The sequence below is a fragment of the Clytia hemisphaerica genome, unplaced genomic scaffold (assembly GCF_902728285.1).
Source record: "Clytia hemisphaerica strain Z4C2 unplaced genomic scaffold, Clytia hemisphaerica genome assembly, whole genome shotgun sequence".
Taxonomy (NCBI): domain Eukaryota; kingdom Metazoa; phylum Cnidaria; class Hydrozoa; order Leptothecata; family Clytiidae; genus Clytia; species Clytia hemisphaerica.
The window spans coordinates 1549567-1574480 of record NW_027103721.1 but is presented as its reverse complement, the minus strand read 5'-3'; the positions used below and the strand labels follow the sequence as shown (position 1 = coordinate 1574480).

The following is a 24914-nucleotide window of genomic DNA, read 5'->3' as shown; positions in this document are numbered from 1 at the left end:
GGGGATATCAAGGGGGGTTTACGGTGTGACGGGATTGGCCCTTTTTTAGTACGGTATTACGGGATTTGACGAAAAAAAAGACGGGAAAACGATATTTTAAAATCAGACGGTAACAGTATTTGGCCTTATTTTTTGTCATTATACCGGTATTTGAACCTGTACAAACCGGTGTGACGGTGTTATTATTTTTTTCAATTTTCGGGATTCCGGGATTCAGCAAAAATTTTGACGGGGAAACGGTATTTCGAACCCCTACAAACCCCCCTATCAACGCCCATCGAGTTTTGGTCCATTACTTTTATCCCCACTGGCTGAAAAATCTTACCGGGTCTGTGAGAAGGGGGTGTGGTAAAGGACCATAAAGGTGCACAAAACATGATCCACTTAATAAAAAAGACGATTCTAGAGCCAAAGTCAAAGTTTAATAGCTGCAAAATACACCGGACAAATCTTACATGAATTTTTATAATAAAAAAAAAACTTTGACCTTCCTTATTTATATGTCATCATCATTGATTAAATATCTAATTCAAAAACATGAAATATTAAGATATCTGTTTTTTATAAGAAAATCCAAAATTTTTGAAGCCTTTGGTTGTTTTTTTGAGTTTTAAGCCTAAAAATGTTCTTAATATGTTCTTATTTTCACCATTTTATGGGTATTTTTGTCCATTTTCCTAAGAAATCGCGTGTTTGAGAGTCCACAAAGCCTTAAAATATTCTTTTCTTGTTCTTAATATTTTGGCCATCGAAGCCTTATGTTCTTATATAGTTTGTTCTTATAAAAAACGTGTATCTAGTTTTACAGTTCCTTTAGAAAACTAAATCTTAAAGCTTAAACCAACCTACTTCATGTCGGGAAAAGAAAATATTTGTCATTTTTTATACCTATTTCGTTCCCAGGGCTTTTTTCTTTCTCTCATAATATCATATCCTATATGACCTCATACTTATAACATGACTGACTGACTTTAAAAATCTATTTTATTTTAAAAAAAAGTCATTTTAAAATGGAGTAATAATTTTTTTTGCTGGTCGTTTCTCTGCTCTGGTTCCTCCATCGTCGTCACAAGAAAGAAATCAAAGATGAAAGGTTTGTTTTTACACCCCCTTCTTGCAGACCCACTGGGAACCCTTCCCAATGGAAAAAATAGCGAAAATATCGTCCCCGGTGGAAAATTATCCTCCAATTTTTGTATCCACTGAAAATAATCAAATAAACCAATCCTCATTGCAAAATATTTACTATTTTTCCCATCCCCACTGAGTTTTCTGACTACAATCTCCATTCATAAAATATATGAGAATATAAACCCCCATCGAGTTTCAGACCGTTATTTTTATTCCCACTGGCTAAAAGTATCCTATCGGGTCTGTGAGAAGGGGGTGTTTGTTAGACTCCTGAGCTGTTCATCAATTACATTATTTCATAAAAAGGGTGTAGTGACCTTAAAACCCTGGCACACAAAAATTTAGCACGAATTTAGACCCTGACAGATGAAAAATTAACCCTTTCAAATGCAAAATTTCCAATTTTAAAGCTTAAAAATGGATCTAATGTTTCCTGACTCGATGATGGTGTAAAACTAAATCAAAAGTATAATTAATTTATAACAAAATTTCAAAAAAGTATGCTAAAAAAAAGAAAGTGCTACACTCAATATGTCGTCTCAAATGCGGCATAACTTAAGTTTTTCCTTATCCATCCTTGCTTGGGGAAGGTTGAAGATTCCTCTCTAGCCCTTAGAGCTTTAAACTCAATGGAATTCAGGACCATTTTAACGCCAATGGATTCGATGCATCAATTATGATCATCGGGGAAAGAAAGCTTTAAAGGCTGCGACCATTGACTTCCGAAGGGCTAGACTGTCGTGACTACTAGATAGGAAATGAAACCACTTATTTCCCATCCAGAACGCCCGCGCGTGGTTTTTACACAAACGCCAGATTGAAACTAAAATCTATCGCTAGATTTCAAAAAATGCAGTCCTCAATAAGAAAGGAACCGCTAGATATAATCCGTCGTCATTACGGTGCGTTCTAGGCTCGTTCTGTCGGTCTTTAAACTCAATGGCTACGACGGGCGACGGTGCTTTTATAATCCTCGTCTTATCGAGGGTGGTTCAGTCTCAAAATTTCTATCTTTTACATAACGAATGTTACAGTATAAGTTTTCTACAGTGAAGAATTTTCAGGCTTTTTTATCATCGGGGACAAATTTTGGATCCATCTTTTCCAAGGGTGTATCTGCGGTATACCAAGGTGATGACTGAAGTCTGTTGGTTAGACATTGAAACTAACTTTGATTTTTTGCTACTTAGTTTTTATATAATTCTATATCATTTTTTCTTACTTACATTCTCAAATAAATAAGCTATCATGGTCTGGAGATAAACCATCAAGTTACTATAGCAACGACACAGGCTTCTCCTATAAGAACACTCGTAAAGAACTTAGCTTCGCATTACTTGGTCATCTTGGTATAGTTTTTAACAAGCAGGACTTGATGATATACTTCACCCTATCATAGAACGAACACTAGAATCGCTTGAATTACATTTTGATGCAGTACATCTGGACGTTTAAGGATTTCTCCAGCGTTCTGTTAAATAGAATGTTCTTATAAGATATTTTGTTCTGATATAAAAATGAGATATTCTATCAAACAAGCAACCACATTATTGTCAATTTTTAACGATGATAAGCCCTCATAAAACAATAGCTCTTAAGGTCATAAAGATTATTAATTGCACGATCACGCTATTATATAATTTTTATGTTGTTGTTATATGCCTTATGATCTTTTTAAGTTATTTCTAATATTCTCTCGAGATGATATTATAATGGCAATGTTTTGATTTTTTGCTCGAGAGCTCGAGAGATGTACAGAGGAGGCTTTTGAGCAGAGTTTTGAGCAAACGTTAGGATCTGGCTTCTTGTTCAAGGACTTCAGATTTTCTTATTTCCACAACAGGTAATTGTGGGTTATTTTACACCCCCTTCTCACAGACCTGGTAGGATTTTTTCAGCTGGTGGAGATAAAAATAACGGACTGAAACCGATGGAGATTGATTTTTTATGGCTGGAGATTTCAATTCTTTTGTTTCCAAGTCAGAAAATTCAGTTAGGATGGTAAAAATAGCATAATAATTTACAGTGAGGATTGGTTTATTTGATTATTTTCAATAAGGACAAAAATGGAGGATAATTTTCTAGTTTTTCGAGTAGGAAGGGGTCCGATTGGGTCTGTGAGAAGTGTTATTTTAGTTCTTAGAAAAGTGTTTGAATTAGGTTTTTCTTAAACCGAACCTTGGTATTTTATAGCCCTTGGTCTCCTTCCTCTGATTTGTGGAACACAAATTGATTTTTAAAACATAAAGAATTTATCCAGGTTTTCTAGTATATGCACTTTTGATGAAATTCGGACAATGCGAAAAAATAAAAAAATTGTTTACAATTTGTTCTCACGGCAAAATTAAAATTCCCGGTGTGGTGTGAAGTGTGATTTGGAATTTTTTCGCGATTTTTTGACGATTTTCGTGGATTAGATCAGAAAATAAGCCTTAAAACGTGACGTCAATACCGTGAGAAAGGGTAACTTGCATCAGTGGAGGCTAACATGCATAGCCCTCAAATGAATGACCTGGCTGGTCATTAAAATACACATACGCAGCTCCGCTCGCAGCTCTACTCTACCATTTTTGTTTCGATTTATTTTCGTATTTTAATGACCAGCCGAGCCTTTATTTGAGGGCTATGCATGTTAGCCTCCACTGATGCAAGTTACCCTCTTTCACGGTACCTATTAGACGATTTGTAAAGGTGCTAACAGCGTACGTCTCTAAATCTGGGAACCTTGGAGACAAAATACACGTTTTTTTATAAGAACAAACTATATAAGAACATAATGCTTCGATGGCCAAAATGTTAAGAACAAGTTAAGAACATTTTAAGGCTTCCCGGACTCAAAAACAGACAATTTTTTAGGAAAATGGACAAATATACATTAAAAATGGGGAAAATAAGAATATCTTTGTTAAGAACAATTTTAGGCTTGAAATTCAAAAAGTTAAGAATATCCGAAGGCTTCAAGAATTTTGGACGTTCTTATAAAAAAGCAACGTGTATTTGAAAACGAGGTCTACAATAATAGACGATATCGGCTTTCCGAATTCTCCCCGAATGATTACCCATGATGCATTGTTAGGGTTAAGGTTATCGTCCGTGAATTTTTTTGCGCAATGTATCATGGGTAATCATTCGGGGAGAATTCGGTTAAGCCGATATCGTCTATTAGCTTGTTCTCATTGAAAAAATCCACGAGGAAATGGAAAGGAAAACACGTTCAAGTGATACCAGAAGGTTCAAAATGGTAAAAAAGAAGAGTTTTGATACTAAAATCTTTTCTTCATTCATGTCCAATAACGCTTAGTCAATTACAACTACAGTGTGACCATAATATTTGGCAAGTGACGAAGTGATTTTTAAGAGCCTTAATTTAGGGCTGAAAAGTAGAAATTTTACTCTGAGTTTTAACATAAGACCTTATTATCAGAGGATCCAAAAGCTCGTGAATGGTTCGACTAGACGATGTTATCGTCCGTTAAAGTGATCAAATAAAGTAGAGAGCCTAAAAAAGTCTGCCCAAACTTTAAATTCTGCAAAACGATAAAAATACCCAGAAATGCCATCGTATTCTGACAGATTTTTGATCAACATTTTGTCTTAGACCCTTTAGATTTTCCATATGAACATATCAATGTGAAAATGAAAATTTATACTATTTCTATTTTTTTTCTCTAGTGATGGAAGTCATCCCAGAATTTGAAGAAGGTGATGACGCCACCATCATTGGCAACTTAGTAAGAACATTTTTCCGTTCATTTTTAACTGAACTGCACATGAACAGTACTGTTCTGAACAGTCTGGACACTAAATAGCACACCGGTATGCAAACGTCATAATTATTACTTTTGGTTTTTGACCGAAATTCAATCCCACAATCCTTTTCATATTGATTCGTAATGCGTGCAAGTTATTACTTTTGTATTGTCAATAAGTGTAATTGACTTGCAAAAGCAATTAATGCAAGGGATGATGGGATTAAAACTCGGACAAATAGTAATTTTGATGTCTATTTTTAGAACCACAACGGTACGCCACTGAGAAATTTCACCTCCACTCGAAATTAAATGCTTGAAAATTGTAATCCAAAACCATCCCCATCGAATTTTTTAATCTGTGAACTATAGAATTTATATCCCTATTGGGATTTCAATAGGAAATTTTATCTCCACTGAGGAAAAGAGTTGATCCGGGGCTGAGTGTGAGACAGGGGTGTTCAAAATGGTACTCAGAGCCACTTGCACCACTTATCAATTTTACTTTTCTGAGTAATGAGAATCCAAAAAAAAGCGGACTGGCCTGGAGCATTACTTTTTATGTCCATGCGGCGGCGAGGCTACTTTCAAAAAGGTGTCAGTTACATAAATCCTAATCAAATCATGTATTTTCTGTGTCATAACCCAATCGATCGGTAAAGGTAGCTCGCCTTCAACTCCCGCACCAGGAATTATTATAGACACACTGGATGAATGACTCATAAAACGGTGGAGAGTAATCATTGTATTTCCATTGTTTAAGAAAACAATTTATTTTTTAGCTTTGTCTGCAAAGGACAACTGTCATGGCAGCTCGAAGGTGTCTGAATTAAAAAGTTGTTTATTATGCTCATCTTAAAAAAGTTCTCAACAGTTCTCTGGCCAAAAGACTGTTTTGCTTTGAGAATTGGGTGAGTGGTTTTCGATAAAAAAATGCCAAATACTATACTACGAAAAATAACTTTAATGGTGTAAGGAGAGTGAACAATAATATCATTACTGTGGGCATAGCTAGAACATGAGAAATCAGCAAAAATCAGTTACTTGTACATCCAGGGTATAACAAATCCTAGCCCGCACCTACACTACTTCGACTTTGGCGAGAGCTGCACAACAAACCCATAGACTGCGAACGCACGGGCTGCATTAGCTGGGAGGCTAGCTAGGGCTGCATCATTGACTCCCAAGCCCGAACGGTTAGACACGAAAACTCGTGGATGAGAAATGAATCCATAATTATTTCCCATCCTAAACGCGTGACACCTGCTCTACCGCTAGATTGAAAGTGACACATACACATATCGCCAAAGTTTGAAAAAAATATGCTGCGTGAAAACAAAGAAAGTGCTAGATTCAATCTGTCATTAGCACAAATCTTATTACGCACGAGCGAGCGCAGCGAGCGAGTGCGTCCCTTTTTTCAACGGCGGGCGGGCGTGCGAAAAAAAACCGAAATTAACCCGAAAATCAATACTATGCGTGTTGCATTTTTCAAATCTTTAACTTTTTTGCAACTTTTCGAACGATTCGAACGTTCTACGGACAAACTCACTAAATTAACTTTACTTTTACGAATCTGTTTTTAACTATGGTAAGTCCAACCAAGTATAGGAAATCGGGAAATAGGCGGGAAAGTCACTAATCGGCAAATCGGGTTTCCCCCCGACAACGAGAAAGTAAACAAAACATTTTTGTCAACAAAACCAAAAACCTGGAAACTTTTGGCTGTTGACGACTGACGACATTGATTGGTTTGTTGGGTTTGACTTGCTTTGACTAGAAGATTTGCTTTAAAATTATCAACAACATTAAAAGTACTCCTGTTTTCTATCCTGGTGTTTTTTCTATCTAAGAAACTGGCAAATGTCAAGGCAGAATATTCAAAATGGCTAGCTCCAGCATCACTTTTTTGTTGATTAGAGAATTGGTTGTGACTTGCCTGCTTGTATTACAGCTGTCAAAAACAGTTAAACAGAACAGATATATCTAGGAACTATGATGGTTCAGTTTGGTACCTCATTCTTCAAGTTTTGAAACTGTAGCTACCTGTTCACTGATTGCTTTGTTTGAGCGTAGAACTGGAAGATTTGATTTTCCTAAATTCACGATTCTTCTGGAAATGGCATGGGAACAGTCACAGCTGGTAAAGACTAGATATATCAGCTTACTCAAGTGGATGGAAGAAACAAGGGAACAACGGCTTTATGATCAAGTACGATATATTAATCACGTAATACGTGTGTGCAGGTGTGAGTGTGCTGTATATGCATTAGCGTACATTCATCATATGCTTGATAAGTTTATATGTTATGATATCTGGATATGATTATTATTGATGTTTGACGGACGGTAACTGACAGCTGGACGGACAACAACTGACAGCCTGATGGACCATGAAAGTGCATCAAATGGGATTTGTTTGCTTCAATATAAACTTGTTAAATGGATAATTCTTGGATCTTTTTCTTCTCTAAAATCTGTATATTACCGTCTAACTTAGGACGATTGGTCAAAACATGGGACTGTTGACAATCTGGCCTGCACTCCACCAATTTTATCAATCTTACTTTCTGTCATAACATGTCACGATAACTTTCACTGATAACGCGCCCTTTTTAACTTTTTTGTTTTCATTCAAAATGACTGGACGCTGATTGGAGAATTAGAGAACGCCTGTCGCCTAACCGCTTATCGCCTGATGGGATTAACCAATAACAAGCGTGTAATATGCCGCCCGTGCAAGTGACGTTTTGCCACTAATTTGTTCTTCTTCATTCCAGACACTGGCATGTATTCCACTACGGATTTTCTTCATATTTTTATTTAAAAGCCTACTTGGTGCGAAAAAGAAATCGTTTATTTTTTGATACGGCGTTCATTAACTCAAATCAAATTATTTTGGAGTTTCGGTGAAATGGTGGCCGAATTGCCGTCCCATGTTTTGTCAGATAGTCCCAAGTTAGCAGTTGACGGTATAAATGATTGTGCTGTGCCAGAAAAAACTCTTCATTGGGCTTGGGTGATTTTTCCAGGGACCAGGGGTATTAAGTGATGGGTATGTCCAAGCCAAAAATTGAAAATTGACCCTGTGAGAGACAGAATTTTGCACATACCTGACACACCCAATTTACCTTTAAAGTAACAACCATCCCAGTTCTTGAAAAAATTGCAAAAAACATACCCAGGCCCAGGGGTCGATTTGTCCGGAGGTAAAATTATGGATTATTTCAACAAAAGAGATAGATTTATATATTTTATAATCTTTGACTTTTCTGGGTTTTTGAACTTATGAATTTTTTTAGAATATATGGAATTTATGGAAACTTCTAGGACTTGCTAGATTTTAGATTAAGTTATGTCAATAAATTTTGAGAAATTTTAGGACTCTTGGGGATTTTTCAGATTTTTCTAATACCTTTTCGTTTTACAGTCTCGTTTATTTAAACCGGTAATTTTTTTGTTGAGACCTTGCTGTTCTCATCTTTTATCTCATTTTTATTTCTATGATTCCTATGAGTTTCAATAAGATAAATCAATAAATACTTTATTTGATTACAATTTTATTGTTTACCACATGCTTGAGTTACTCATATTTTCTTCCAAAACTCTTAGTTGAGCCTAGGATGTTTTTATTTTTTCTATACCGAAGAATCGTTATGATATTCTTATTTTAGATCGAAATATTAAGATACTTGAGACTATCTTTGTCCCATTAATTGTATTTATTGAATTTTTATAATAAAAAAGCATACAATTTTTGCTTATTTCACCTCAATTGTTATTTTTTTGTAAGAACTGTGTTTAAAGTTGTTTTTATACCCTGGCCATTTGAGCCTCGACTCTCATAAAGTCGTTCTTATAATGAAATATGTTATTCTATCTTGTATTCCATCAGGATTTACCAAGTTCTTCATTAATTAGGTCTTAGAGTAAACATTCTGACATTTGGTGTAGTTAACACGTTTCCTTTCTATTAAAATTCACCAACATTAACATTTGATGATTTTATAACCAATCAGCCGGTGGAGCTGGGGGAGGGCCAGTGTATCATATAGCAGTATGTAATTTGAGGTTGGTCGGTGCTTTCAGGAAAATGTTCAGTGTTTTACTTACTACACAGATATTATATAATTTCAATGATTTTTGAAAATAGATTCTAGAGCAATACTCTCGGGTACTTAATAGCCGTCCCCCCCCGCTAATTAATTTTTCGAAAATTTTCCACCCAGGACATTCAACTCCCCCTCCCGCTTATTAATTTTTGGGAAAATGTTTTTGAAAGTTCCCTTTTTTGTCCTAATTCAGCTGTATTAGCCTCCTTTTCAAAAATTTTCCACCCAGGACATTTTTATTCCACCCTCCCGCTTATTAAGTTTTGAGATTTTTTCTAACCCCCCCCCGCTTATTCCAACCCCCCCCCCTCCCCGGCTATTAGGTACCCGAGAGTATGTAGAAAAGATTTTCTTAAAAATTCAAAAAGCAGTTTATTTTAAAAATAGAATGTCAACTTTCTAAAAATTTTTTGATTTTCAAAAACTTTGTTTTAAGCATTTTCAAAAATACGTTAACTTCGTGAAAGAGGCTCAATGTCCCAAAATCAAGTTTTTATTCACCAGAGCAAGGATACTTTAAAAGCTAAAGAAAAGCTTTAGCTTTCAAAGTATCCTTGACCAGAGTTTTTAAATGCTTAAAATGCTCTGTAGAAATCTATCTTGCTCTCGTGACAATCATGCAAATCACCAAAAGTGGTTGATACATCATAATAGCCCAAATCACGCACCATGCCTCGAATTATTTCCCGCGATCACGCATCACGCAAACGGCTGGGTTCCCTTAGTTTTAATTTTACCGTACGTACCCCTACTAGTAATCGAAAGCGCCAAAATCGCAAAATTGCGGTATAGCCACTTTTTTGGGATTTCAGCGCTTTTGATAAGGAAGCGTTTGGATTGTTATGTGTAAGTACGGTAGATAACACCCAACTAACCCTTTATTAAACAAGTTAATAAAAATTGGGCTACTTTCGGTCCTTTTCTGTTGTAAATGGGAAAATTTCGCCGGGAATGAGAAATAAGCTTCCTACGGTACTGTTTAAAAAACCTTTCGCTTGCGAACACGAGACTTTCGTTTCGTGCGTAACCCCTTTTACAATTGATTCAGGCCTTTTTCTTGCTTGAGAAAGTTTAAGATTCATCTCTTCTCTAGCTTCCATGTACACTAGGTTCCGCCCAAAAATACCGCCCAGGCCAGCAAGGCGCTTTTTTGAAACCCGATTTTTCCCCGATTATTCCGCTTGTAAACACAAATTTGAAAAAACAAACAGCCACACGCGTTTTTTCAACAAGAAAGTGAGCGTGAGGTGAAGAAAACCGAGCAAACACCCAAAACACACCAGGATAATTTCAAAACAGGCAAGGTAGAGACTTTGACTCATTTTAAAGTTTTTAAGCAATTTAGGTATTGATACTTTTAGCTTAAGTCTTTTGTATTTTTCTTTTAAAATATTCTTAAATCTTTTCAAAACCTATTATGGTCACAATATCAATATTGACAATTACCAGGCAGGGGATGTCAATTGAACATTTCGATTGTCGAACCAATCGAATATAAATCAAAACCAATCGAAGTGATTGACCGAATTTTTCAACAAATTTTTTTTTGCTATAAATGATCTTCACGCAAATTTGATTCGTCTTTTATCTAATTATGCCAAAATGAACTTTTATCAATATTATTGCAGCAAAAAATCCTATTTAACATTCGACACTCTAAAATCTTTTGTTTTCGGACAATTATGACGTCGGAAAAAAAGACTTTCAAATTATGGATTTATTTTATAGATTCAGACTATTTTATTGTCGGACTAGAAAGTGTCGGACTAGTGACATGCACCCGATCAAAGATTTACATATTTTTCCCATTTTGATTGAATTCGATTGTTCGACCAATCACTTCAATTGAGTTCGATTGATTCAAACAATCACTTCGATTTACTTCGATTGAATTTGATTGATTCGACTCCAAATCGAATTCGATTGAGTCAGTTAGTCACACTAGCGTCCCGCCAAAATGCTTATCAAAGATTAATGCTGCGAAAGCGCTATATCGTTTATTTGACTCTCAAGCAAAAAAATGCGCTGCAATACTTCTAAAGGGATTCATGAAAAAATAACCCGGCGCTTTTTAATGAAATTTACATTTTCAAAAACTTTGAGAAATTGCCTAAAATTTGAGCCATATAGATGAAAAAATTTGAGCCAAGCCAACCTTAAAAACTAATTTGAAGATCAACTTCCCAAGAAAAAGATCTACGGGGGAGGCGAAACCCACCTAGATCCGCGCACCACCAGATAGGCTGTTTCCCGGAAATTTTGCCGGACCTCAAACAATGACCCATTTACATGTGTGGAATTATTTTTATTTTAGCCTATAAACAAGGCCTTAAAAATCGAAGCACTTTCTCGGGAATTGAATGACAAATTTTGGTTGGTGATTTTGGCTGCTGCACGTTTTATTTTGTTTCAAACTTTCAAGTTTTAATTAATTGTCTTGCTAACTTGATTCAGGTAACTCTCATCCTTGTTGTGCAAATACATTCTGTAGATGACTGATGTTGTTTTTTCTGAAAGCTAGATTTCCTAGTGTGACTAACTGTCTTTAAAAAAAGTTCTATTTAAACGCAACTAAACACAAATACAATCAAATACCCAGGAATCTGCCGTTTGACTACATTTGATTAAAATTTTTGTACGAAATTGTTCGATTGACACCGACTGGACTGGACATCAGGATAGTTTCCTGATAAAAATTGCAAATAAAAATATTGTCCAGGGCGCAGGGGATGTCAATCGAACTCACAGTTAGTCACTAGGAAATCTAGCTTTCAGAAAAAACAACATCAGTCATCTACAGGATACATTTCAACAACAAGGATGAGAGTTACCTGAATCAAATTCGCAAGACAATATTAATTAAAACTTGAAAGTTGGAAACAAAATAAAAAGCGCAGCAGCCAAAATCAACCAACCAAAATTTGTCATTCAATTCCCGAGACAGCGCTTCAATTTTTAAGGCCTTGTTTATACGCTAAAGTAAAAACAATTACGCACATGTAAATGGGTCATTGTTTGAGATCCGGCAAAATTTCCGGGAGATAGCCTATCCGGCAGTGCGCGGATCTAGGTGGGTTCCGCCTCCTCCGTAGATCTTTTTCTTGGTAAGTTGATCTTCAAATTAGTTTTCAAGGTTGGCTTGGCTAAAAATTTTTCATCTATGGCTCAAATTTTAGGCAATTTCTCAAAGTTTTTGAAAATGTTAATTTCATTAAAAAGCGCCGGGTTATTTTTTCATGAATCCCTTTAGAAGTTTTGCGTTGCATTTTTTTGCTTGAGAGTCAAGTAAACGATATAGCGCTTTCGCAGCATTAATCTTTGATACGCATTTTGGCGGGACGCTAGTGTGGCTAACTGAAAGAGGCAGCCATGTTGAATAATTATGTACTCCAGCATAAAAACAATGATACAGCCATGCATAATTACTGTAACCTGTATCATGCATATTTTAAAAATTATGCATGGCTGTATCATTGTTTTTATGCTGGAGTACATAGTTATTCAACATGGCTGCCTTATTAAAAAAAGGTCTATCACGTTTGAATCACGTTCAATTGGCTTCAAATGTTAGTCGATTATGTTAAGAATTGGTTCAATTACAATTATACGTGCAATAAGTTTAACTACAATATAGATTGGCCCACTCTTAGAGCTTTAGCGTAGTGGTTGCCAAATTTTCATTGGAAAAACAGATGAAACAGTCTTATTTGAATCTGATGTATACTTGAGAAAGGTAGTCTAAGCTTATAAACTCCTCATATCAGGATTAGAAACTAGGCTAGTCTTTTTTGCACATGTAGCCTCTCAGTGCCTGCACAACAGGCGGCTGTATAATCCCACCCTTCATATATTTGTTTCAATCTGTGATCTGTGGCTTAGGTTTTTTCTCATATTTACTGAACAAAGCGGGAATTTGATGCGAGAGTTACATTGTCAACAAAGTGCCGTAAAAAATCATTGAAGAAAAGAAGTTCTTAAAATCTTAAATATTTTCAATTTGAAGAATTGGTGCAAAAAAGCAAAAAGTGAAAAATAGAAAAGTTTCATTTTTCATTGCATTAATCGAAATGGGGGATTTGTATTTGGAAAACTTTCTATGTTTGGTTTTTTGCGCAAACCCCTGTAACTATGGGTGAGCACCCTGTTGGCTTGAAATCGAAAATGAAACCAATGAAAGTATTATTGGCCCGGACTCAAAATCTTGTAATCTTCTATTCGAGTTTAAATCTATAGACTGACAGGTCAGACCAGATCTGTGAGCCCATTTTCAGACTCAAAAACAAAATAGCCTATTTTTCTTGCTGGACTCGCTTGCCAAAAAAAAAAGGAAGCAAGTGTGGTCACCAGCAAAAAGAAGTGTTGCGATTGGTATATAGATTCTTAATATCAACAGTTTTTTATGGGAAAAACTTTCAAATTATCAACTCTGACCATGCTATTCATTTTGCCATGATCAGTTTATAGATAAGAAATCATAGCATGGATCTCCAGGCTAGTATAGCCCTAACTATTCATATAAAATTTTATGGGAAATGCATATTTGGACTTGTACCCAATCAATGGGTCAACGACAAAAGATTTTGAAACTTTTTATCACCATTTGGTCGATAAGGGGGCTGGGCTGGACTAAATTTTCCTGATATGACCCTCTATTTTCAAACACAATCTGATACTTTATTGTTATTCCCAGTCCTTTGAGATGAGTGTGGTCCTTCCGAAATTGAGATTGTATATTCATCAGATTGTTTATGACAGGAGTAATTTAATATGTTGAACTGATTCAAAAGGTCGTAGAGTTCTCCCATACAGCTTTTAACTCATGCAGCAAAACAATGATAAGAGAAAATAATACAAACTTGTAATAGACCTTTTACTAGACACAGTTATGTTAGATAAAACACCATCACGAAAACAATGACACATAAGGTACATACTCTTGCATTGCATGGGGTAATTTTTGGCCAAAACCCGTTATGCCGCCTGAGACATCCTTATTGCCTTTACACATGGTATGGGAAACCGATTGTAAATGTACATCCATGCAATTGCAAGGATATACTAATGGCTAAAGTTTCATGTTTTCCTGAAGGTGTAGGAGCAGTGCACATGAGGCCAGCCAAAATTTCCAGGAAATAGCCTACTGGTGTGTGGAATTAGATAAGCATAAAGTGCAAACCTCCAAGATCTTGTCCAACTTTTTTTTCTATTTTTGCGTGCTTTCCTTGTTTCTTTTGACTGGCTGAAAGTTATCTTTGAAGGTCTGAGTGAGACTGGGGCTCCATCAAGTTTTCAATCATCTTTCAACCAATCAGATATCGCACCGAAAGGGTGGGATTTGATCCACCATGAAAGAAAGACCATCCAATTTAGATGTCAGCGCCCATACCACTGGTTCATCGCTAGACAGTGTCAGTCCAATAACTTCAAACAAAAATAGCTATCACATAGCAAATTACTGGGTATTTTGATTGTGCTCGATTACGCTCGATAATCAATCACATTTGATTGATTTGATTGATTTTCAACTTGAATTGCATCCCTGTCAGAGAAAATCTTACTTTTGTTCTTAGAAAAATTCCTTGTTTTTTTGACATACAGGCTCATTTGTCTGAATTTAAGTTTTTTCTAATTTTTTTTTTTTTGCGTGAAGATAGAGGGCAAGGTTCTGAGTTGACTGAAGTGATTTATCCTGGAAAAATCGATTATTTGCCTTGAAATTGGCACTTTCATTTTTTTGGAAAAATTTTCTTTGTAGGAAAATTATGCTACAATATGTATTTTTAATCTACTTATGCTACCGGGATATGCCAGAAAAAAGTTTCCCTTCTTGATTTGATATTGTAGGCAGTAAAAAAGAAAGAAGCTTTTCAAAAGTTATTGAGAAATTTAAAGCAAAAAATCTGGTGTATTATTTTTTAATTTTACTTCATTGGTTCAAAAGAAAAATGTCCAAAGAACTACCTTTAAGGGTAGAAATTTTTGTTGGAATTTAATTTGGGATTTGGTGGACGGCTTAAAATCTAATTTAGCAGGGATTCAATTTGGTAGATAAAGGACATTTTTGTCCAAAAAACGCCATTAAAAAACAACTTTTTTGGGGCTTGAAATTTTATTATTTGATGACCCAGTCACCAGAATCTTTTAGAGTTTAGTGTATGGTCAATAACAAAATCAACCTCCCAACCTAGCTTAAACGATAATATAATGATTTGAAAGTGATATGAACTTGTTTTTTACTGTAGTCTGCATTTTCTTAATATTGTTGTCAATTTGTTCCTATTTTCTTATTAATCTTCAGGTATTCCATCTAGCAGTTAACTGATTTTATTCAATATTTCTTTTTTTCCTGCAGGCAAGAGACAGAATCTCAGCTGCCAAGAGGAACACCATGCTTCGCAGGAGGGCATCATCATCAAGCTCAAAGCTTCTTGAGAACAGACACTGTCGCCAATGGAATACTTTGTTTTGCTCTCTAATCGATTTGAACGAAAGAACTTACACCAAGAATGGGAAAGATGTTATCATGAGACTTCAAAGTATCATTCAACACGATGTGGTGAACTCTTCAAAAACAGCCACAATTGGTGTATTATATCTGATCTATGAGAGAGCTTTACAGGAAATTTTGTTGAAAACATTTCCAGTCTCAGGAAGCTTAATCAACACATTGACCGAAAATTTATCAGATGATATTTTCAATAAGGTTCAACCACTTATTCAGGAACACATGCAAAGTTTGAAAACAAAACTGCAGGAGAATTCTCCAATCGATGGTACAGATGTTGGTGTTGTTTGTTTACTGGTCAGTATTTTCCGAATTGAAAAAATGGCTCATCAGGATTCACAGATTTGCTCTGTTTTGAAGCAGTTTATAGAGGACACCACAGATTATTTAGAACTGGTATCTTTGGAGAAAAACTTTAGTAACGATGCTTTGATTGTTTTGATTTTTGCATTGATTTGGTTCACCCAAGCTGATGACTCCAGAGAATATGACGTTAAAAAATTGAAGACCTTTGCACGCAAAGGGCACATCAAATATCATAAAACCATGACAATCTTTGGCAGGACTTTATTAATGAACACCATTGAAAACATGCAGAACTTTGACTACAATTACAAGTTATATGCGACTAGCTACAAGAAAGTGATGGCAGCTCAAAAGTTTTTGCTCACTGGAATTGGACAGTATTTAACAGAAACTTCTTTCCCTAATGATGGCAGTGGAAGTGATTCTGATTTGAGCCATGATCAAGAACTCACCAATAAGTTATCATTATTGAAAACTCAAGATTCAATTGAAGCTGATGATGTTTTTAACGATTCACCAGCAGCAGAATCTGTTTCATCCATAGCACGACTTGAACCTGAGGGAAGTTCTGGTTCTGATGAGGAGCAGAAACAGGAGACACCAAAAACACCAACAAGACCAATTTATCAACCACCAGCCTTGAAAAGACAGACATCGTCCACATCATCTGACGAAGGAGATTCACAAAAATGGGCAAGACGACTTTCTCAAGAAGTTAAAATAGAAAAAAGGTAATTTCCCATTGATTTTAAAAGCACATACTCACCCAAACCAATAAAAAAAAATTTCTCGAAAAATCCCAAATCTTTATTCAGAGGAGGTGAAAAAAAACTGGCGTTCCTAGGTTCAGATTGTTGACAAAAAAAAATTGAGTCATCTTATATGATGCCAATGGCATTTAACTGGTTAAAAATGTTTTACTGTCCAAACCTGTCAAAGCAAGAATAAGAACTATGAAATTATAAGCCAGATGGACAGTTGAATGATAATCTGTCTTCATTTTGAAATTTTCTTCCATATAGAGGTATAAAGCCTGGATATAAAGCTAAAGTCTTCTGAAAAATTCTTTGAAGTCATGTGGACATAGTTGCATCAGCCATCATTGGTTATTTTTTCTAGAAATATTTTAAAGCAATTCATTACTGTTTTGTTTTCATAGTAGTCCAATCAAAGAAGAAAAAATCGTCGAAGATGTCATCAATATCCCGGAAAGATATATTGGAAGAGGTTTATACATTATAGTTTGTGTTTGTATTTGTTTAACTGTTTACCTGGGCAGAACTAACAATCTGTAGTAACTTATTTTCCAAAACCAATTTTCATAATTTCAGGTGTCTACTGTGGAAATAAGTTTCAGGAAATAAAACTTTGACCATAACAACTTCTATAAAAAAGAAATAATTTTGGCAAAAAGTGAATACCAACCGTGCAAACAGCAATTTGATACCCTGGTACCTCACGTTACTCTGATAAATAAAGTCCCTGCAAAAATAAGTTTGTCTAACGTATGATTATTAACGTATTATTTTTTATACTTGAGTTCTTCTTGCTTCATAACTTTCATCAAATCTCCCCTTCTCCTTCTTCAGCAAGTTTTTCAGTTCAGGAAATTCATATCTCCCTGGTTAAGCCTGTGGTCAGTTATGATTTAAAACTAGAAATATACTTTCCTTGACAGTTATCGGACACGAAGGTGCAATAGCCAGAAGACTTGAATTAAAATCAAATGCCAGCATTGTAATTGGCAAAAAAGCAGGTGAGACTTTAAAGTCTTTTTGGCACTTTTTCTTTATCCGACTATAAAAGAGAAAATCATATTAATATTGAATTTTTACCTAAAATTTAATTTTAGTTTTTGGACCTACCCCGGTGGGGTGGAGGTCCTATAAATTCACCTCTGTCCGTCCGTTCGTTCGTTACCAGCTTTTCTCCATATTGAATCATAGGAATCATTTGATTTTTGGTACAAAGGTGCAAAACGGTGGTGGCCAAAATGTGACGGAGCCCGATTTTCGAAAAAAAAAATTTTTGGGCAAATTTGGGCCAAAAAACGGCTAAAAAGCGGGTTTTTTGGACTTTGTGAAAAATTGGATCATTAAATTTTTTTGATTTTTTGTATGAAAGTAGGGTACCATCATAGGTAAAAGATGGCTCAAGCAGATTTTTGCAAAAAAAATTATTTGGCTTAAAAAACGCATGTTTATCTATAAGAATCACTATTAATAAGCTTACATCAATGTTCTTAGTCAAATTACTCAATTTCTTTATGAGATAGAAGTTTTTTTTGCACATGAGGGCTTACTTTTGAAGAATATGTGTGTTTAGACATGAAATTTTGGTTGCTTGGCGTGTTTTTATAGAAAAACTGGCCAAGTTCAATATTTTTTTATAAGCACATTATCAATTACTTAGGTATTAGCTTTTCTCGAGATTGGCTCTTTCATTCTTTAAGACTTTTTGCACAAAGATGCATAACTATAAACCCTCGAATGTGACTGAGCCCGATTTTCGAAAAAAAATGTTTTTGGGCAAATTTGGGCCAAAAAACGGCTAAAAAAAGGGTTTTTTGGATATTGGATCGTTGTTTTTTTCTGATTTTTTGCTTGAAAGTAGGTAAATTATGGGTCAAGCAGATTTTTGTAAAAAAAACTTTTCAGCTCAAAAACGCATCTTTATCTATAAGAATCACTATTAATAAGCATACATCAATGTTCTTAGCCAAATTACTCAATTTTTTGATGAGATAGATGTCTTTTTATGCTCACGAAGTCTTGAATATGAAAGAATATTTCAAGAGCATGAAGCGTTTCTAAACGTTTTTTTTATAAGAAACAAACGACTAATTTTAATAAATCGTCACTATTTGTGTTCTGAATGATTGTTTAACGTTCATGCTCACGTAGATATCAATTATATATGTGTTAAATGCATAACCAGGTAGGTCCATAAAAGTATCACTTGTTTTTTTTGAATTGAAAAATAACCCCTTCAACTTGGAGGAGTCCAAAACCATGCGATAAAAATAATTGCATGAAGTAACTCATAGGTGAAAAGTGAAAAGTTTAACGTTTCAAATGTTTATATTAGACCTTTTCGGCCTTAGATTATAATTTTTGACAATAAGCCCGTAAAACAAAAAACTAAACTTTTCTTGCCTTAAGATGAAGAAACTTCCAAATTTGATATTTGCTTTTTCAAAATGATAAAACGATTTATTTCTCTTTGAATCTGAAGTTGGGCGAAACCAAGCCAGGTAATATGTGTATCCGCTGATATCCGTTCTAAAAAACAGTAATAACACATTCCTTTTACTACTCCAGCACCTGCGAGACCAACAACGACATGTTTGACTGCTCACCGCCTGGTAACTGGAGCTCTCGGTGTTCGTCCTCAAATGGCTACAGATCAAGTCTCTGAAGAAAAGAAGAAATTAGCAGATGCTAAAGGTACATTTTCACCAGAGTTGAAACTCTTCTGTCTGTATACAGAAAAACTGTCTTCTCGATGAAATTATTATTTTATATTATTTTACAAATATTCCCTTGAAAAAAAACAAGCTTATTTAAAATAAAGTCTAGTCTTTTAAAAAACTGCCTGTGATTTTTCGATTATTTTCAAATGGACCTCCATGTTTGTTGGCCATATTTTTGAGGGACCCTTTGATTTTTGCTGAATGTTTTTGACAAATATTTAGGTATCCCCTTGTATACCTCCTAGATTTTTCTCGAAATTTCATTCGTTCCCCTATAGAGTCTCTAGACAGAATCTAAAGTTAAAGGTTTGAATAATTGTTGTTCCTCCTTTTAAGTGAGGTTGAGAGGCCCTCATTCTGAAGGAAACTGGTGATTTTGGTAGATTTATTATATGTTGTATTTTATTTTTTTATTTTTCCTTAAAATATTTTCAGTGAAACGTAATACTGGTGAAAAGGAAATACTAACACGAGAAATCATACTTAACGGTACAAAGGAACAGAAAGAGTAAGTTTATAAGACCCATATCTATCCTATGTCTACTTGGAAGAGGTCCAATTCAAAAATTTCAATGTTTGAGACACAATTTTTAATTAGCTTGCATTTGTAGAATTTTAAAATGTACTCTCGGGTACCTAATAGCCGGGGGGGTTGGAATAAGCAGGGGGGTTGGACAAAATCTCAAAATTTAATAAGTGGGGGGGTTGGAATAAAAATGTCCTGGGTGGAAAATGCTTGAAAAGGAGGCTACTACAGCAGAATTAAGACAAAAAAAGGGCGCTATCAAAAACATTTTCCCAAAAATTAATAAGCGGGGGGGTTGGAATAAGAATGTCCTGGGTGGAAAATTATTGAAAAATTAATTAGCGGGGGGGGGGGGACGGCTATTAGGTACCCGAGAGTAGTTGATTAAACTTGGCGTTACAGGCCCGGTGGAACAACCGTAAGAGGGGCAGGCTGAAGGCTCAAAATAAGATAAAATTAGAAATTGGGGAAAAAATCTCATTTACTTAAAAGCGGGGATGCTGAAGTCTCCCTAGTCTCCCCGCTTCCGCCGGCCTGCGTTAATTCAACCTTGTGGATGGCGGATGACAGGAAGTTAATTTGATGGGTGTTCTGCTGAAAATTTATTCTTTGGAAGCGTTATTACTGCTATTGTAACATGACTTCTATACTCAAATTACGTCTATGATTGGTTCAATGTTCGGCTTGTAATATCTCTGATAATGAGTGAAGGTAGAGAGTCTATCACCACGTTTCCCTAACATCCTGCCTGGAACTGCTTTGAATTCGAACAAAATCCAATGCGGTGCAAGTCTGTGATTGAAACCTTTACACAACCAATCGGCAGAATGTTAGTGAGACACCGATAGCCTTTTCCACTCACATCTCTGATAATAATTATACCTAGAAATGTTTTCTTCTTCCACTTTTTGTAGGAAAGCCAAGGACTTGATCAATGAGATCATCAACAATATTGTAACCATCTCGGTACCGGTCAAGCTGACAGTTGAAAGTCTTCTTCAACGTTTCGGAAACAAGATCAAAACGATAGAGGTTAGGGATATTACTTGTATTTTTCAAAAGTTTCACAATCTAAAGGACCCATAGCATGACTATATACTAATGACCGTCTCTTATTACATATAAATCATTCGATGGCAAATGCATATGAATTCATCTGCCGTGTCCCCTTTTTAAGAGTTTTAGATAATGTCAATAGGTCAATAGTCACGGATTTCTGTAGTGTGTTAAGATTTTTCTTCGTCATTCTTTTCTTTATTTTCGATTTTTTTATGGCCAATGTTTTTAAACAACAAACTTATCCAGGTACTACTTAAGTTTGGTTTCCGGAAAGATCTTTCATACAACATCTGCTCGTGATTTTCTTTTCAGGCCGTCTTGAATGTTTACATTGAGATTGAAGAATTAGAAGATTTAACTGTAACCATCGACATCTCTGGCGATAGAAAGAGTTGCTCTGTAAGTTCATGTAAAATTTTTGTGATTGATCTTTTACGATGCATCGAGGATTCAAAAAACCCTTCCTATTTATTGAGATTAAAAAACACCTTTACGAGAACTACTTTACTTTGCACTCATTGGTTTGTGCATCTTAACCTCGTGTGTTGCAATCAAAACGGGGATAATAATGTTGGTCTCCGCCAATAATGGTACACGTTTTTTTTTTTTAAGAAACACACTTTTAAGAAACATGAGGCTCAGAATGCCTGAAAACTAAGAAACATCTAAGAAACATGCTGAGGTTGAGAATGAGAAAATAGCATTTTTTTAATTCGTTTTTTTAAGAACCTTCCAATCAAGGTTGCAGAAATATACATACCTAACAGTTAGAAACACTTGAGAAAGTCAGAAAATCAATATAGAAGATAGGAAAGTACCGTAGATTAGTCAATTAGACTTTTGTATTATCGACATGCGTCCTTTAAGCTTGACAAAGTTTAGAAACATGTAAGAAACATTTAAGGCTCAAAAGGCCGATTTCTTAAGAAACATTGAGGCTGCTTGGTAAAACTAGTTTCTTAAAAAAAAAAAACGTGTACCAGTTTTAAAATCAACATCATTGCGTAGTTTTAATTACTTTACATATTTATTGGTGAACAACCATGAAATGAGTGCGAATCATATAAATACACGTTTTTTTATAAGGACGTCCAAAACTTCGAAGGTTCCTAGCTTTCAGCCTAAAATGTTTTTAAACTGTTCTTCTTTGCACCATTTTTTGAGTATTTTTGTGCATTTTCCTAAGGAATCGGATGTTTTCGAGTCTAAAGAACCTTAAAAATGTTCTCAACTTGCTCTTAATAATTTGGCCATCGAGGCCTTATGCTCTTGTATTGTTTAATAAAAAACGTTTGATATATTTTCGAATTCAAAACTTATTTAACTAGATCGTGCCCATGAGAACCTGATGGTTATATTACTTGATTGATATTATTACTATATCAAGTCCATCTTAAAAATCGACCAAGGCCTTGTTTTAAATATTTTGTGACTTTTTTTATTTCAGGATGCAAAGAAATCGATTCTTGAAGATTTGTGTCAATTTGAAACTTTCCCTGTAAGAAATTCCTTAAATTTCGTACTTAGGGAGGGGTATCAATAGGGGTATGATAAAAAGTTTAAAATGCATGGTAACACTGGGCGTGCTTGAATTTGATTTAATTTAGGGTATTCGTGTCAATTTGAAACATTCCCTGTTCCTAAAATTTCGTACCAAGGAAGGGGCATCAAAAGTACATGTATTACATGTTTTTTTTTCTATAAGCTTAATGCTTATAAGCATATGCAGGCTCAGTTTTTGGTACCTGAACAATGGCTCTAATGTTTAAAAACAATAGAATGCTAAGCATAATGCGAGCCTGATACAGGAGCACAACGCTTATAAAGAAAACGAAAGTATAAAAGTTCAAAATGCATTGTAACACTGGGTAGTACGATCACGATCACGATTACATGGAGCTAACCCACGGGATGCATTGCGACCTTATATGATTTATTGTTTTAATCCACAAAACAGAAAATAAAGCCACTGCTTGTATCTAAATTTTCGTCATCTTTACGTGACTTCCTCAACATACAGCTGAACAATAATAAAAGTCAGCAAAAATCTGTTACAAATCTTATCTAAATATATTTCGTTATATTCCTTACTATCCAAATGTTTTCTTCTTTTACATTTTCAGGGTCAAATGTTCTACATCCCAAATGCCATCCAATCAGTGCTGAAAACTGAAGTTGAAATGTTGATGCTATTTGGCACCATCAAAGACGTTTGCAATGTCAAGATCAATAAATTTGGCGCTCCTAATGGTTAGGACCACCCTTTTTTAACTTATTCATTACGAATTCGTGTTAACCGATTACTTTTTCAAAGCGGGCTATACGGCTTTTTGCACGGCTTTTTGGTTCTTTTTGCATGACGACGGGCCTACACTGTCCAGAGTTGCCCGTTGTTAGGAAAATTCATTGCGACGTCACTTTTTCAAAGGAAAATGAACAATGCGTTGACATCATCAATCATCAAAAAAAAAAAAAGAAGCTCGGTCGTTACTTGACCTCGGGCAATACTTTTCAGTACAGCCCTCACTAACCGGTCATTATTGTATTAGAGTTCGAAGCACTCGACATAAGAATGACCGTACATTTCCCCAAAAAAACCCGCCTTTAAAAACAGACGCTTACAGTTCAGACCATCTCATCTAAAAACTCTTGATTTATCATAGATTTGTTTGTGATTGATGCTGCAGAGTGCTCAATGAAATCAGAGCCAATTTAAATTTTAAAAGTTATCTTATTCACTAATTCTTAATGGAGTGAATTTTTTTTATATTTTGATTTATCATACATAATTTTAAGTTTTAGGCCGTAACATAAAAGGGTTTTCTCCCTCCCCCTGGAAAGTGCGTGCATAAACTAAATTTATGTACATATAAAACTAAACTTATATAAGCTACATTTCGTCTCTTGTACAACACATGTAGCCGCAGCTTATAATTTTGTCTGTGCACAAACCCAGTATCTACGGGTTATTTCAAAATTCATTGCTGTAGAGGTACTACGAAGCGATAAACGCGAGATTATACAGAGTACTCATAATTCTATGAAATTTTTTTTTTAATACAAACTCTTGAGCAGCCTTTATCATTTCATTTATTATTTTTTTACATCACAGGACAAGCTGTTTTCATTTCTGGTCGATTTGAAAAGGTCACAGAAGCAGTGAACATCTTCCAAGCCACAAATTATGAGGTAAAACGTATATATGCTAATCAGCGAAATAAAACAAATAAAATTAATCGAATCGCGAATGTTGTTTTTCACGCGAAATGCTTTGTAAATGTAAAGCTCCATTTACAAAAGTTAATTCTGACGAAATGCTAAATTTTTCTCGCCCATTAATGAAAGTTTCTTACAGCAAAAATTTCTTCCTCAAGTACTTACTTACAATTGCTTTTTGAGCTTTTTAAGGAATTGATCTAAGAAAGGTATGTTTATGCGTGTTTGTGTTTAAATCATAAACTTTTCTGTTGTCCAATTAAAATAATTGATATTTTCTTAAAGTCACAGTAGAGTCTCTGTAACTCGTTCGAACCTCATTGACTCGAATGTTCCATAATCCTAGCGATTTGCTTCTCCCTCTTGCCGTTCGAGTTCTACCGAAGTTCTTTTTCATTTTAGCTTACGTATGCATTATTACAAGAAGACAACACAATTACGGCAGACGATTTGATTGGTTTCATCCAAGAGAAATTTGGTCGCAAACGTGAAGTGCGAAGAAAATATTCAAAATCGCCAACTCTCATCCGAAAGGGTGACTGTGAAGGTAGGATCAAAAAATCTTAAATAACTTAAATGTTTTATTAAAGTTCCTTGTTAGGACACTGAGGATTTTTAAATCGTATTCGAAAATATATAAGGGTATGCTGGTGAATCCATCCTTATATACCTTCAGGGAAGAAATTTCGCAGGAAGAAATTTTCGCGGCTTCTTGGCAAATCCGCAAAATTAAATTCTGCAATTAACACGAATGTTTTCAGGACTTCCCGCTAAAATTGGTAATTTTAGGGCAAAATAGGCGATATCGTGAACAAAAAATTATCTCAAACGCAAAACT

At 35.1% G+C, this 24914-nt stretch overlaps 1 protein-coding gene across 1 annotated transcript; it reads left to right on the top strand.

Annotated features, from left to right (window-relative positions):
- Positions 1–988: 988 nt before the first annotated feature.
- LOC136804420 (uncharacterized) lies at positions 989–24643 on the top strand. The gene is made up of 13 exons (XM_067061131.1): positions 989–1093; positions 4804–4862; positions 15345–16534; positions 16963–17030; positions 17482–17559; positions 19124–19249; positions 19711–19783; positions 20716–20833; positions 21173–21259; positions 22308–22358; positions 22984–23110; positions 23973–24049; positions 24479–24643. Exons 1-13 carry the CDS (start codon positions 1087–1089, stop codon positions 24641–24643), a joined length of 2226 nt encoding a protein of 741 aa, XP_066917232.1. The 5' UTR covers positions 989–1086.
- Positions 24644–24914: the final 271 nt, after the last annotated feature.

Excerpts from the sequence above, each read along its gene's own strand:
- LOC136804420 (XM_067061131.1), top strand. Across the intron at positions 20,834-21,172 it reads ACAAGATCAAAACGATAGAG|GCCGTCTTGAATGTTTACAT; the intron begins GTTAGGGATATT and ends TTTTCTTTTCAG. Across the intron at positions 24,050-24,478 it reads TCCAAGCCACAAATTATGAG|CTTACGTATGCATTATTACA; the intron begins GTAAAACGTATA and ends TTTTCATTTTAG.